At 32.9% G+C, this 16,558-nt stretch overlaps 1 protein-coding gene across 2 annotated transcripts; it reads left to right on the top strand.

Annotated features, from left to right (window-relative positions):
• The first annotated feature begins 6,727 nt into the window (after positions 1-6,727).
• Positions 6,728-13,074, top strand: LOC137837550 (uncharacterized). Of its 2 annotated transcripts, XM_068646569.1 has the most exons (8): positions 6,728-6,766; positions 6,860-6,935; positions 8,611-10,749; positions 11,253-11,338; positions 11,696-12,055; positions 12,149-12,370; positions 12,453-12,577; positions 12,685-13,074. In XM_068646569.1, the coding sequence occupies exons 2-8, from the start codon at positions 6,933-6,935 to the stop codon at positions 12,750-12,752; spliced, it is 3,003 nt and encodes a 1,000-aa protein (XP_068502670.1). In that variant the 5' UTR covers positions 6,728-6,766; positions 6,860-6,932; the 3' UTR covers positions 12,753-13,074. The 2 variants fall into 2 exon arrangements, with proteins under 2 accessions (XP_068502670.1, XP_068502671.1); XM_068646570.1 differs by lacking the exons at positions 6,728-6,766; positions 6,860-6,935 and adding an exon at positions 7,070-7,217.
• Positions 13,075-16,558: the final 3,484 nt, after the last annotated feature.

The following is a 16,558-nucleotide window of genomic DNA, read 5'->3' as shown; positions in this document are numbered from 1 at the left end:
TTGACTCAAACACAAACAAGATTTCAAGAAAAACAACTTTGTCAAATATCTTATTAGAAACTTTTAACTAAGTCTTGAGGTTAGACGTAAACAAAAATCTGCACGCAGGAGAAACAGAATAAACCCACTACCCTCAGGTTATCCTAAGGATGTACCGCTCTGATACCATTAAATGTAACACCCCATAATTTACATATAACTATTACAATAAAAGTTCTACCAGTTTCTATACAAACTGGAGTTTTTCAAAACATTCCTAATACATGATTAGGATTTATAGAAATACAAATATTTACATCATAGCTCAAAATAAAATTCTGAAACCTCTAAGGCTCTCTTACACCTGTATGGTCATCTACTCGTGTACATAGTACAATCATCGCAGTTCAAACACAACAAGAAAAGCAAGGGTAAGCTAGTGAAAATAGAATTTTATAATATACACACTTAAATCCAAAGAGAAAACCAAATTACATGATCAATTTATCAAATTATTCAATTTTCTTCAAATCTCAACAATAACACAGTCACATATCACATGGATCTACACATCTAGAATATTCAACAAACAACATCTTCCGGAAGACCTGTATTAAGTAAGTCCTACCAGAGACTAACACCTAATCCAAAGATTACCAGCGAATCCAACAAAAAGGATCAGGGTAAGTTCAATACAACCCAAGCCGTGCATCTCATATGTCACGGTGTGCATGAACTCCCCCATCAGCTTCTCACCACCTGATATCTTAGTCTATGTGACTTAGATCATCAGTGAAGCTCAGAGATCTCTCTTACCATATAGGCATCAATACTTAATACACAACAAACATCAGTCCATACATTATCCCAAATGTATGAATTCAATTACATACCATTCCGTCATACAATATCATTCAAAAAGTGATCCACAATATTCAAAAGTCTATTTGACATAAAAAAATAACACTTTAATACTAAATAATCAAAACCTAATATTTCCACAAATTTAAATAATATATAAACAAACAACCCAATATATATAAACACACAACATCCCTGCAAGAGAAATTGAATATTGGGACCACGTCCCTTCCACATTCAGATCTTCTATCCTAGGATTCTATTAAAAATTAAATTTAGCTTCCCTTATGATATGATTCCACTAGCAAAATAGAGATGATTCTTTGACATTCTATGGAATCAACTTGAGTTGGAGAAAGAATAGGCACTTTTAATAGAATTGGATCAATGTTCTATGTTTCAAGAACTCACCAAAACTTGCACCAAACACCAAACTCACATGAAAGAATCATCTATTGTCAATTGAACCGATTAAAATGTGTTTAAAAGAAAAAGAACCGAATAGAATGCTTCAAATACAGAATTGAACCGAACAAACAAGCTAGAACAGAAAAGAACCGAACATAAAGTGAAAAGGAAGCTTAACACCGAATAGAAAGAAGCTTAAGACATGGTTTGGTGATGAAGGAGAGAAGAACTTATGGAGATGAAGGACTTGGTTTGGTGATCACGCCACTTGGATGGTGAAGGCTCCAAGATAAGTGAGCTAATGCCGCCACTTGAGAGAACCAAATGCACTCAAGATAAGACAAGGTGTAGGAGAAGACAAAGTTCTCACAATTCTCTCTTAATTTGAGTAGAGTTTCTTTATATCCAATTTCCAATCTGAATTGTGAAGGACCCAAGCCCTCCTTTTATAGGAGCAAGGGCCGGCCAAATACAAGCTTATTCTAGAAGCTATCTACTCCTACAACACGCCCCCCTACTAAGCTCACTCCTAAGCTCACGCTCACTACTAAGCTCACACCCCCAAGCTCTATAAAATCCTAAACTAAAGCCTAAAAATGCTTTACAAAAGAGGTGTCTCATGTTTCCCTCTAAGCACTTTTTATTACACAAGAAACTATAAAAAGAGAAAACAACCTTCCATTATTTCCTAATGCCTTGAATTGGCTTCTTGTAACCCTTTGAGGTGGGTTAAAAACTCCTTGAGCGTCTATCACTTGAGCCCCTACCTCTTCTTGTCCTTGATTATTGGCCTCCATTGTGTCTTGATCTTGATCTCCATCACCTTACGTCTTGCTTTCCAAGCAACTTTTAGAATTTTATTCCCACAGTCTAGATAAGCTTCAAGATTTACGGGCCTAATGCAAGTTATCCAAACAGAACAAAAATTCAGTATATAGTAGAATAAGTTGAGAGGATTAAACTTCTCAACTGACCCCACCGAGATTGATGACTAAATCCTAAGGAAAAACAGAGAACAAAGGATACTTAGAGTAAAAATGAACTTACTCTGTTTGAAAATATGATCAGGTAGAAATGTTCCATAATTTCTCAGTGCGTGGTATAATCAGATTCTAAAATAGATGAAGTATGGAGTGAGAAATTAAGAGAGAAGGTAGAAGGGAGAGATGGAGAGATGGGGAGAGAGAAAGGAAAATGAAAAGTAACCGTGGCGGTGGGGTCTGTAGCTTTTAAAACATTTCACTTTGTTACAGAAACTGGTAGAACTTTTATTGTAATAGTTATATTTAAATTATGGAGTGTTACATATATATTATTAATTATATTATTTTATAATAATTATTTTTTTATAATCTTAATTATATTTTTAACTTTAAAATATAATTTTATTTTAAAAAAATAATAATTTAAATTAAAAATAGAAAGGATAAAAAAGTAAATTATAATTAAGTAATTAAATAAATATACGTATATTGAACTTTCTTCAACTAAAGTTTAGAGGGCAAAAATTTTATGATTTTATGTGATTTTAATATTTTAAGATTTTGATTTTCGAGCTTTCTTTCTACAGTGTAATTCTTTGTTTTTCATTGCTTAGAAACTAAGGGAGCTTAAAAGTTTCAACTTGATTGATTTTCGAGCTTTCTTTCTACATCGAAATTCTTCGCTTTTCATTGTTTAGAAACAAACGGAGCATAAGAGTTTCAACTTAATATGGACTATTTATTATGGTCTTGCTAATTGGATTGAGAGAATCTCCATTATGAAACATTAATTTTAATAAAAAAATTATTATAAAAATGTTATATGGAGATATTGGGATTCTAAAATTAAGACCCGGATATTGTACAGTACACTTCCTTTTAAAAATAAAATATAATTTGTAATATAAAAAACAAATTAAAACCCTAATATTAAATTAATACTTAATTATAATGATTATTTTCTTTAAAATATAAGTAAAATTTTATTAAAAATATAGGCATTACAGAACTTTAATATTGAAATAAAAATTACGAAAATGGTTTAAAAGTAATGTGATAAAAAAAAGTCTCATTCAAAATAAATAAACTAATAAGACCTTTTCATTGATGTTATAATAATATATCTAACCCCAATTACAAATAGTGTTACTCAAGTGCCATGATGACAAAAATCTCTAGAACATATCTTGATGGTAGAATCAAATTGTAGGACATATCTTGATGGTACTATTAAATTGCATGAGCAATGATACTATATAATTCAGGTCGATGAGTGAACAATTCAATTCAGTATATAGTAGAATAAGTTGAGAGGATTAAACTTCTCAACTAACCTGATGGAAACCAAGTAGAGGATGCTCAAGCCCATGAAGCCCAAGCCCAACAAGGGGTCCAAGCCCAACGAATCACTAGGAGCATGGCAAGAGCTTTGGGACAAGAGTATCAAAAGATGGCTCTTCTTATTTCTTTTATAGAGTAGGGGTGCGGATGTAATAAATAGGTGTGTAAGTAGTAGGGGATGCTAGGGGGGTGTAGATAGGAGTTAGGAGGTGCCAAACTAGGAAGGAAAGTCACACTTCCTTCATGCACTAGTTGGCGCCGAATTTGAGTGTCATTTGGGGCACATTTGGCTTTGCATTTCAGCACCTTATAGGCTATAAATAAAGGTGCTGCCCTTGTACAAATCAGATTTGGAAATTAGAAGTAGAGAGACTATACTCAAATTTAGAGAGAAATTGTGAGTCTTGTTGTCTTCTTCTTCCTTTGCCTTATCTTGTGTGCCAATGGTGAGCTTCAAGTGGTGGCAACCTTGCACTTATCTTGGAACAAGGCTCCAAGTGGCGTGACTGAATTTCCAATGTCTCAAATCCAGCAAGCTTCATTTCATAAGTGTTCCTTCCTTCATTTCTTTCATTTTTATTCGGTAGTTTCCAATGCTTAGTGTTTTCCATTCATTTCCACCAATTGAAATTGTGTTTTCCAGCTTTGTGTTCAATTTCTGTTCGGTACAGTAGCTTAATCTTGCAATTCTGTTCGGTTTTCCATTCTTGTTCTTCATTCCTTGTTGTTTGATTCCATTTGACAATATATGGACTTCCATATGAGCTTTGGTTTGGTGCAAAGTCTTGGTGAGTTCTTGAATTAGAACATTGATCCAATTCTAAGTAAAGTGCCATTTCATGACCAACTCAAGTTGCTCCTAAGAATGTCAAAGAATCATGTATTCTTGTTATTGCATTCACATCATGACCCCACCAAGATTGATGACTAAATCCTAAGGAAAAACAGAGAACAAATGATAGTAAAAATGAACTTACTCTGTTTGAAAATATGATCGGGTAGAAATGTTCCATAATTTCTCAGTGCGTGGTATGGTCAGATTCTAAAGTAGATGAGGTATGGAGTGAGAAATTAAGAGAGAAGGTAGAAGGGAGAGATGGGGAGAGAGACGGTGGGGTCTGCAGTTTTTAAAACATTTCACGTTGTTACAGGGACTGGTAGAACTTTTACTGTAATAATTATATGTAAATTATGGGATGTTACATATATATTATTAATTATATTATTTTATAATTATTATTTTTTTATAATCTTAATTATATTTTTAACTTTAAAATATGATTTTATTTTAAAAAAATAATTTAAATTAAAAATAGAAAGGATAAAAAAGTAAATTATAATTAAGTAATTAAATAAATATACGTATAGTGAACTTTCTTCAACTTTCTTCGCAAATTTGCGAAGAAAGTTTAGACGGCAAAAAATTTATGATTTTATATAATTTTAATATTTTAAGGTTTTGATTTTCGAACTTTCTTTCTATAGTAATTCTTCGTGCTTAGAAACAAACGGAGCATAAGAGTTTCAACTTGATTGATTTTCGAACTTTCTTTCTATATCGAAATTATTCACTTTTCATTGCTTAGAAACAAACGAAGCATAAGAATTTCAACTTGATATGGAGTATTTATTATGATCTTGTTAATTTGATTGAGAGCATCTCCATTATGAAACATTATTTTTAATAAAAAAATAATTATAAAAAAGTTATATGAAAATATTGGGATTCTAAAATTAAGACCCGAATATTGTACAGTACCCTTCCTTTTAAAAATAAAAAAGAAATTGTAATATAAAAACAATTTAAAACCCTAATATTAAATTAATACTTAATTATAATGATTATTTTCTTTAAAATATAAGTAAAATTTTATTAAAAATATAGGCATTATAGAACTTTAATATTGAAATAAAAATTACGAAAATGGTTTAAAAGTAATATGATAAAAAAAGTCTCATTCAAACTATATAAACTAATAAGACCTTTTCATTGATGTTATAATGATATATCTAACCCCAATTACAAATAGAACAACTCAAGTGCCACATGACAAAAATCTCTAGAACATATCTTGATGGTACTATCAAATTGTAGGACATCTTGATGTACTATCGAATTGAATGAGCAATGATGTTCTATATTCAATTTCTTTGTAGTTTTTTATTTATATTTTGGAACAATGACTTTGAGGTTATTTCTTGTTTTCGTCTTCTTCTTCCCTTTGCTAATTGATTATTATTTTTAATTTATTCAAATCATTAAGAATAAAAGATAAAGATCAGATTATTGATTTGATTGATGTGATAATTTTTTAATATATATTTAAATAATAATTTGTAAAATCAATTTTAAATACAGTATAATATAAAATTAACTTTAAAAATATAAATCAAAGTTAAAGATTATTTTAAATTTTTAATAAATAAAAAATTATGTTTCACAATAAAAATATATCAAAATAAATTAATTTATAAAGTAGAAAATTTTAAATTTTAAATAAAAATAATATAAAGTATTCATATATCAAAATTATATTTTAAAATAAAATATTAAAATTTAAATTAACTATATTATTATATTTTAAATATATTATTTATAGAATATTAATAGTATAATATATTAAAAAATATTATTATATATGTAATGGACTATGCACATTTTCTTGTAAATCTCTTCTACAATTTAAAAATGTTAAAGATAATAACATTTTTTGTTTTCGTGTTTCTGACATTTTAATCAATAGTTTTTCAAATTTTCTTCACACGTAATTTCTTCACCCGGATTTCGTGGTATATTTTTAAATTTTAATAATATTTTAAGTCTTTAAAATTAATTCTAACTTTAGTCTCCTCAATGAAATTTTTTATATCTCAATGTTAAATTTTACAAACTAAAATAAGTTTTTTTTAGAATTTAAAATTTAAAGTTCAGAATATAAAGATATAACATTTAGTATTTACAAATTTAAAAATTATTTTATTTCTTTAAATTTAGTGTTTAAGGATTAAAACGGTAGTTACTCGTTTGAGAAACTATTTTTGTTTTTTATAAATGGAAATTGGTTGTATTTTCAAATTTTAATTAAGTAATACACTGATAATTTTTTTAAATTTTTTTTTCTATTAATCCTTATTATTTTCCTGTTTTACGGAATTCTTTGTTCTTCTAACCCACTGTGCACAAGAATGACGGCGTAACTTTACTTTTCCTTTTCACTTCCCAATTTCTTCTTTTCCAATTTTCGCGCCTTCGAGCCAATTCTGAATGTGTTGCTTCTTCTTGACAGTCGCTGCTTTTGCTCTCTGATTCCACCCTTTCTCCAATATTCTAAGCTTCGTCATTGTTGAAAAATTGATACCATGGTTAGTTCGCCTTTTCATTTATTTTTTTTCGTACTTTTATTTTCCACTTGGTTTTTTCCCACCTTTTTGTTTGTGCACTGATTGATTTTTTAATTACTCTTCGACTTTAAAAATTTGCCTTTGTGAATGTGTAGGTTTGAATTTCCGTGTGAAACAATTTCCATGTGTTTTGGGAAAATAGTTAATGTTACCCTATTCTGGTTTTGGGTGGGCGGGAGGGGAGGGGGCGCTTGGAAGAGAGATAATGAACGAAAGAACAGAGGAAGAGAGTGAAAGAGATGGGTATGATAATTGATTTATGAAAGATGCAAAGAGGATTTGGAAGAAAATTTGTGTGGAAATGTGATGGAAGAAGTACATATATGATATGGTTTTATTTTAACGGATTCTTGTCGTTTCTTTTTGTTTTTGCCTTTTGAGACTTTTTTAATATATTTGTAGAATTAGCACTGTGCTTTGTGATATGTCTTGTGTAGTTTGTTAGTTAAGTTGATATTGATAAATTGTTATACGAGCGTAATGTTTCTAGGATGCACTGTTACTGAATAGCCATTATAGCGGCATTGCATAGAGGAAATCCTTGGATCAACCATTGCCACTGTGTTCGCAATTCTACTGGTGTAAAGATTTGTTTCATCCTGGGCTGCGTGGGCACAGCAGTAGCCTTTGTTTTGGACAGTATGAGATAAATATTGGTGGTTGAATATTTGAATTGTTTTTAATAAGAAAATGACTCAGGAGGTTTGTGCTTTGGTGATTGTTGTTTTCCTTGTAAAAGTGGCCCTTCATAACACCAACTATGAGGAAGAGGATTACCAGGGTGGGTTTAGTGGAACACGTTAAGAGTTTTGGTTTGGTAGCAACTTTTCTATTTGCAACATTTTTTTAATTTGTCTGTTTTTTTTATGAAGCATTTTACATTTGTTAGAATTTTCACAAAATCTGAATGCCGTATCAGCCACTTCTAGAGGTTTAGGTGCATGGCAGATTAGTCAGGGATTAGCATCTTGTTTGGACAGTTGAAGGGTGTGCTGTCTAGTTAGAAGTTATATTTGGTTTGGCTTAGGATGAGTATATCTCCTTAATTGTGATACGCACTATAGTGCTGAATTTTAGAACCAGTTGTCTATGATGTATGAGAGGTTAGAAACATGTATAATGTTGGGTAGTTAACATTGTTAATCCTGGATAAAATGTTTTCTATCTGGATGGAAATAGTGAAGCGATTGTGCCAGCACATGTTTCACTTTATAAAATTTATGGAGCGCCAAATTTTGCTAAAGTGATTTATAAATGAACATGCTGGTAGAACTAAGTAAATTTTGCAGTGTCGTTATGTTGGGACCCTAATTATGGTGATATAATATTTCAATTTTCAACCTTTTTTTCTTATTAAAACTGAATGTTCTTTCAAAATTGAGATTTGGCTGAGAGTTCAGTATTCTTTTTTATTTAGTCTGGTTGAGTTGTTGGGTTGCTCAAATTGTTCAATGGCTTGATCCTGATTGCAAGCTACTCTAGGTGATAGTGTAACTAGTGTGTTCAGTCTGGTTACTAAACCTGTGGTGACCTAAGAATGTTTCTGTGTCTGTTCTCTAACCTTCTTAATTTCATACATGAATTCTTTAGCAATATCAATTTATGCACTGCTTTATGTTTGAATGTTTATTTGCAGGATGGGAGGTTTCTAAATGGCAATATGCCGTTTAGAGATTGCAGTCAGAGCCAGTTTAACTACCATGATCAAGTTCCTCATCATGGTTGGGATTTCCGCTATGCTGGTGGTACATATGTACCACATCATGGTAGGGATTTCCACCCTGCTGGTGGTACATATCTGCCTCATCATACATCTGAACCAACTATTTCTGCTCTAGGACCATTACACTCGCCACAACCAAGGCCATATTGTAAAATTTGTGAGGTTAAGATGTCTAGTTACAAACATATGGAAGAGCATAATCGTGGAAAGAAACATCAAAGAATGTTGAAGGTACAGGAAAGAGAGAAACTAAGAATATCGAATGGGCAGATTCCAAATTCTCCTAAGAGAATTCTGAAATCTGGGGAAAATGGATGCACAGAAAAAAAAGTGATTTCTGAAGCTACTGTTGCCAAGAACAAGAATTATGTGCAGAAAGATAAAGGGGTTACTCCTGAAGTTCCGGATGAAAGGAAACCTAGGGATAACAATAGCGCACAGGGTGGGGTTACACCTGAAGATCCAGCCAAAGGGAAACCCAGGGATAACACAAGCTCACGGGGTCATAATTTCAAGCGTAAGATTGGTGGAGTCAAAACTGGTAAATACATGAAGACAAATGATGGGGTAAGAAGGCCCATGGAATCATCAAAACTTGATATCAATTCTCTATCAGCTTCTGTAGAATCTCCTGTTCAAATACCTGCATTAGCACCTTACCCAGGTGTGACATCTCATACAATGGCCCCATCATCTGTAGTGGGATCGAGTTTCAAATATGTATATCAGCATAACTTACCCTTTCAAACACAAGTATTGGAAGGCAAAGAATATCATGAGATTCAAAATCCTACTGTAGAAACAAGAAATCATCCACATGCCTCTTCATATTCAAACATTAACACCCAACCTGAAGCTGTGAGTTCAGATTCTGCAGCTAAAGTAATAAAACCATCAAAAATGGGATACTGTAAAATTTGTGAGGTTCATCTACCACCCACTTGCAAAATGAAGGAATTGGAATTACATAACAAAGGAAAGAGGCACCAACGAATGTTGAGACATCAAAGAGATTTGAAACTACAACAGAGATTAGGGAGTCAAACAAGTTCAAATGGGCAGATTTCAAATTCTGATAAGAATTTAGTAGTTCAAACTAAGACAGTTCAGATAACTGAAAAAAATTGGCACCCACTAAAAAATATGAGTTCTGATGCTAGTATTTCAGAGCACAAGAATTATCCGCAGAAAGGCATGGGGCTAACCTCAGAATTTGCAGCTAAAGGACCTGAAATGAAACCTACAGATAACAGTGGTGGTCAGAGTAATGGTTTCAACCATAAGAGCAGAAGAGCCGAAACAGGTAAATACACAAAGAAGAATGATGTGGTAAGAAGACCCATGGAATCATCAAAACTCAATATCGATTTCCAATTAAAATCTGTAGAATCTCCTGTACAAAACTCTATACCTTCTTTTGCACCGCTGCCTGGGCCTGTGGCATCTCACATAATTGCACCAACACTTCTGGTGGAATCAAGTCTTGAGCCACAAATTCAACACATTTCATCATCACAGACACCTTTATCAGAGGGCAATGAACATTATGAGATTGAAAATCCAAATGTAGAAGTGACTGATCAGCCACCTGCCCCTGCAGATTCTAATATTAACATTCAAACTGAAGATATGGGTTCTGATTCTTCCACAATGGCAATGGCACCATCTCTGGCAGTGACATCTAATTTTGAACCTCAAAATCAACATGTTTTACAGACATGTCTGTTAGAAAGCACAGAACATCTTGAGATTCATAATCCCACTTTGAAAACAAATTATAAGCCACCAACATCAGCGATATCAATTTCTGGACTCCAAATTCAACATGTTTTACATATTGAAACAGAATCTCGGTTATCAGAAGGCACAACTGATTCTGAGAGCCTAAATTGTGCTGGTGAGAAAGACAATCAGCTGCTGCCATCAGTTCTAGCAGAGTTCAATTCCTCTTCATGTCTTCGCGCTAATGCCCACTCTGGGGATGGATGTTCCAATCATGAACAGAAGATGGATATTATCACCCGACAGTCTGGGACCACTCAGCGGTCTCAGGTTTTTCTCATTTTCTATTTTTATGTGAAACTAACAAATAATAGTGTTTGCTTAAGAGATTTTGTTAAAAAATTGCTATAAATTTTTTGTTTGGTGTTAGTGAACTAAATTATGAGCATTACTATTACTGTAACAGCATGGTTATTTATAACCTACCCATTATGAATTTATGATTAATTTAGACTTGTCAAATTATCAAATTTATAATTCTAATAGTTAATAGTTTTTTCTTGATTAACCATTTTAAATGAGTTTTTGTTTACAGGCAGTGTCTGATCTTTGATAAAATGACATAAACCACAAATCTTTTTATCATGTTCTTTTGCAAGAATATTGATTCACTAGATGTGGCAAGTTTTATGACTCTTGTCTTTTTTGTTAACATAAAAAACCCACTAGTTTTTGCTTGCATGCACTTGTTACAGTAATTTATGGACGAATGTGTTTCTTTTCAGATGTATACTTGCTTTTATAAATATCATTGAAGTAAAATTTTGTTGCAGTTGGCTGTTTGTCTTAAATGTGGTGATGTAGGCTTTCGAGAGACACTTGTCTTTTGCAAGAAGTGTCAGGTTTACGCTCTTCATAGGTACTTTTATGTCTACTTGCTTAAATGTACTTTTAGCAATCTTCACAACCAGGCTTGACTCCGATGCTGTGACTTCTAATGTGCCAAGGGTACATTCTTAAATTTTTTGTCAATAGTAAGGAGGGAGTATTACCATTTTAGGCGCCGAATGCATAGAATATTGAAGTGATGCAAAGCATGGTATTTGTATCTTGAACCTGTGTCAAAATGCATGTTATATTGTATGATACAATTGTATTAATACCATGAACTTCCTTTCAAGCCCTAGAAGCTTTTACTTTGATGAACTATGAAGTTATAGTTTCACGTTCTTAAATGCATATATATTGACATTATACTTCTCAACTCCCTTTTCAGGTATTGTTTAGATGGGCCTGTGATTTTCACCGGTGATGTTAATTGGTTTTGCGGTTGTGAGCCAGAGGTAGTAGAGACATCTGAAAAAAATGTCTCTCTAAACTCAGCAAATATTTCATTTCAAAATAGCATAGAGAGAGTGAAGAACAAGCAAGGGCCACAGAATATTGAAGATAAAACAATGGTGCTGTTATCTGACAATCACAGTTTGTCTCATCATGGGCTGTCTCAATGCAGTGACACCACTGAAAAGGAAAAGTTTGGGAAAGAGTGTCAACCAGCTCCAAAAGATGAAGCTAATAATACTGAGGCGTCTATGATTGTGACTGTTCCACTTCCTATTGCAGATCCAGTCTGGAGGTAAGAAATTTGTTTTCTACCCTTTTAGAAGCGGATAATTTTTTCTAGCTTCTATGACGAACCATTGTCTAAAGTTAAATTTCTGGCCAATAGGGGAAGTATGTGCCTCTTCAACCCTAGTATTCGTACTGTTGTTGGGCTTATGGCCCATATGTCCACTCTAGCATGCTCCAAAGTTTTGGAGGAGACAAAATTTTTCCCTGATGTGCTTTGCCCGGACTTGCTCTCAAGAACTGCGGTGTGGCCGATGTCTTTCATGAATTGTGGTCCTAACGAGGATAGCATTGCTCTTTATTTCTTTCCTGACTCTGAAAGGTGATTTTAAGGATAAACTAACATGATCCCATTCTTCTCTCTTTAATTCAGTATTAACTATTAAATCTTCATGCTTTAACAGTGTTGAGTCGTCCTTTGACAAGCTGGTTGATCACATGATGTCCCGTGACCTCGCCATAAGAGCTGTGGTTGAAAATGCAGATCTTCTAATTTTTCCTTCTTTATTACTCCCTATACAAAGCCGAAGTGAGTCACATTTATATTTCATAGAACTCTTTTCAGTGGCACATTCCGACTTTATTGTTTGTAAGATGAAATTGTGTAATGATTCTATTGAATTTCTTGTTTTACAGGATTTCAAGAAAAGTACTACTTGTGGGGGGTCTTCAGAGCAAAAAAAAACTTCACACAATACAAATGATGCGGTGTGTGGAGAGGTTACTAATGGGCACAAGCCCATAACTCTTCAGAAACAGAGTCAGCCAAGGACTTCTGCTAGTTCATGTTCTGTAATTCAGTGTCTGTACCCATCGATTTATTGACACGAATTAGTACATTTTGATAGTACCTGTTTCTTTACGCTCTTTGATAACACTGGTGTTTTAGATTTTAGTTATTAGCAGGGCAGTTCGTGAGAATTTATGGCCCATAACAAAATGATAAGTAAGGGCTGATGTATAATTTTTTTAATTTTAGTATATAAATATATATAATAAAAATAATAGAATTAATTTAATTTAAAATAGCAAGCATTATTACAATTTTAAAAAATTAAAAAATATGTCTTATAATTATTATCTCATCAATCCATGTCATCTTTCATTAGTAATACTCACTAATAGTAGACAAAACAAAAATACAAAAAATTATGGTAAAATATTTCTTCCCCCATTTTGAGATGCAAAATCATTCATAAAAGCACTAACGTGAATATTATTTTACAATATCTTAATAGATAAATTTGTTAACTCAATCAACATTTTGTGACATTGATGTCCTCAAGTTTTTATTAATTTCAATTTTGAAAATTTTCTTCCTGCTACTCTATTGTCACATTTAGCAATAATCTATAAGCGATTGATGCATTTGGATAATAATTTGCACTTTTGTCAAACTCAGAATTTTCAGTAAGATTTCAATTAGAATTAACAAAAATTGAAAATTTAGGGTTATGGATCAGAATAAATTAAAACGAAAAATTAGAATTAAAAATATAACAACAAAATCTTAGATAAAGGAAGACACTTAAAAACAATGAAGGTTTGATAAAATTAAGATGATCATCATGGAATAAACTTAACATGGATACTTTCACTATTAATTGGAAAAACTAATATTTTTAGTTCTGAGTTTTAAAAAGGTATAAATTTAAATTGAGTTGAAGTAAATAAAAGAAAAATACATATGGTTGCAAGAAAAGAACATTTGTCTCGGTGGTTAGCTTAATACATTTGGTTTTGGACTCAATAATAATAATGTTATTTTAGTTCTTCAAACATGTTATACATGTTATTAGAATAAAAGAAAAGAAGAATATGATGAATTCCTTGTGTATATTGAATACATATGGGTTATGTTTATATAGAAAAAGAAACATATGGGCCAAGTCCATTACATAAATAGAAATATATCATAATATCTCATATCTAATAATATCTAACACTCTCCCTCAAGCCCGTGCTTATAAATCATATGTACCCAGCGTGTTACAAATGTAATCCTCCAAATTGCAATTCTTTAAGTAACTATTTAAGCTAAATAAGTTCACAAATAGTTGAGGCCATAGCTCTATATTATGCTTCTACACTAGATCTCACCACAACACTTTGTTTCTTACTCTTCCAAGAAATCAAGTTATCACTAATGGAGACACAATAACCAAAAGTTGATCTTCTATCAGATGGCGATCTTGACTAATCAACATTTGAATAACAAACGACTTTAGTATGGTTATTGTGACCATATAACAAACCTTTTTCAGGAGAGCCTTTAGTGTACTTCGGTATCCGAATAACAACATTCCAATGGTCATCACATGGAGAATTACGAAATTGACTCACCACATCGATTGCAAAGAAATTATTAGGACAAGTAACAATGAGATAGTTCAATTTTCCAACTAATCTTTTGTACTTCCCAGGATCTGAAAGATGCTCCCCTTGATTGGGTAGAAGTTTGACATTGAGATCCATGGGAGTATCAACATATTTCGAATTCATCAACCCAATCTCCTCCAAAATATCCAATGCATATTTTCTTTAAGAGATAACAATACTAGTATTGGATTGTGCTACCTCAATCCCCAAGAAATATCTGAGTTTGCCAAGATCTTGGGTTAGAAAGTGTTGACAAAGGTGTTGTTTTACTTGTGAGATGTCATGGTGATCACTGCCTGTAAGAATAATGTCATCAACATATACTACAAGATAGATACACCCAACATTGAAGTGACGGTAAAAAATTGAATGATACACTTCAATGCAAGTCATACTAAATATTTGAACAACATTGCTAAATTTTCCAAGCCAAACCCTAGAAGACTACTTAAGGCCATACAAGGATTTGCAAAGACGACATACCAATCCAGAAGATTCCCCTTGAGCAACGAAACCGGGAGGTTGCTCCATACAAATTTCTTCTTGGAAATCCCCATTAAGAAAGACATTTTTGACATCTAGTTGATAAAGTGTCCATCATTGAAGAGCAGCCATGACTATGAATAAGCAAACAAAAGTCATCTTCGTCATTGGAGAAAAAGTATCTCCACAGTTTAAACCAAAAATTTGGATATAACCCTTAGCCATAAGACAATCTTTAAGACGATCAATAATACCATCAAGATCAACTTTGATAGAAATAATCCACCTTCAACCATCAACAGATTTCCTAGAAGGTAAAGGAATAAGTTCCCAAGTTCCATTATTTTGAAGTACATTCATTTCATCAAGCATGGCCTGACGCCAACTAGGATAGGCTAATGCATCAACTACAAATTTTGGAATGGATACAGAAGAAATAGACGAAAGGTAGGTATAAAAATGTTGAGATAGTCTATGGTAACTCGAAGTAGTATAATGTGGAGAGGGATTATAGGTAGAATGTATACTTTTACGGATGGTGATGGAAACTGTCCATCCTCACACAATCATATAATAAGGAGGATGACGACCTAGAGGTTGTTTATTGATTTAATTGCAGGCTTTTCTCTATTTTTGTAGGCCCAAATCAAGAGGACAACTCTAGGTTGCAGGAATGTGCAAACATATTCAAGAAGACTTCCAATTCATCAACACATAAACAACTACTAGAAGAGGCCCAAGGACAAGCCCAACAAAGAGAAGATTCGGGCCTACCACTATAGCCATGACCAAGAAGAATCAAGAAGATTGGAATACTGCTACTGATGGCAGGGAAACCTTCTTGTACATGTTTAAAATGCTATAACTCTACTCTACTGTAGAGTAGAATTTCTTTTCGTGTTAAAATTAGATTACGAATTTTATTTGTAATTTTTCTTAGAGATAATTTTGGCACCTAATTACCAACCTAGATTAAATTAGGGTTTCTAAAACACCTAATTTAATCTAGGTCGGTCATGAGAAGGCCCATGGAGGAGGGAATAAGAAACGCTAATCACACCTCCCATGTGCTTCTCTTTTAGGCACTAATTTCAAAAAGCTTTTCATTTGAATTTAGCTTTCATTTCATTTGTATTTGGCTCTTCAAATTCCAACCCTCCATTGCTATACAAGGAGGTGCTTGGCTCATGAAATGGAAAGATTATTCTAGAGCAAATTGTTGCCAAAATTGTGCCAATTTTGCTCCTTGTCTCCTACCTCTCTAGGATAGACATTTTAATCTTCATTCTTCACCTTTGCCAAGTGAGATGGCCTCACCACTCACTCTCCACACCTAGCATGCACCTTCAAGGAGTCCACAACTCTACATGAGTTCCTTGCTCATTCTAATCCATGAATGCTTCCGCCAATCCACCAAAGAAAAGCTAAACGGATGAAGGCACTCTTCCATCAGATGGCAATAGGAAGATCAGGTTCAAATGTTGGAGCTAAAGGGGGTGGAGGTGTTGGCACTAAAACAAAGTCATCTGATGGATAATGGAACGTTTGACGACGAGTATACACCTGAAGAATTGGTGGAGGTGATGAATCTTTAGGTGCACTAGGCACAACAAGAGGAATATTAACTTGATTAGATGAAGACATACAA

The sequence above is a fragment of the Phaseolus vulgaris genome, chromosome 4, assembly GCF_000499845.2.
Source record: "Phaseolus vulgaris cultivar G19833 chromosome 4, P. vulgaris v2.0, whole genome shotgun sequence".
Classification (NCBI taxonomy): domain Eukaryota; kingdom Viridiplantae; phylum Streptophyta; class Magnoliopsida; order Fabales; family Fabaceae; genus Phaseolus; species Phaseolus vulgaris.
The sequence above is the reverse complement of the archived record's forward strand: the minus strand, read 5'-3'. Positions and strand labels throughout refer to the sequence as shown.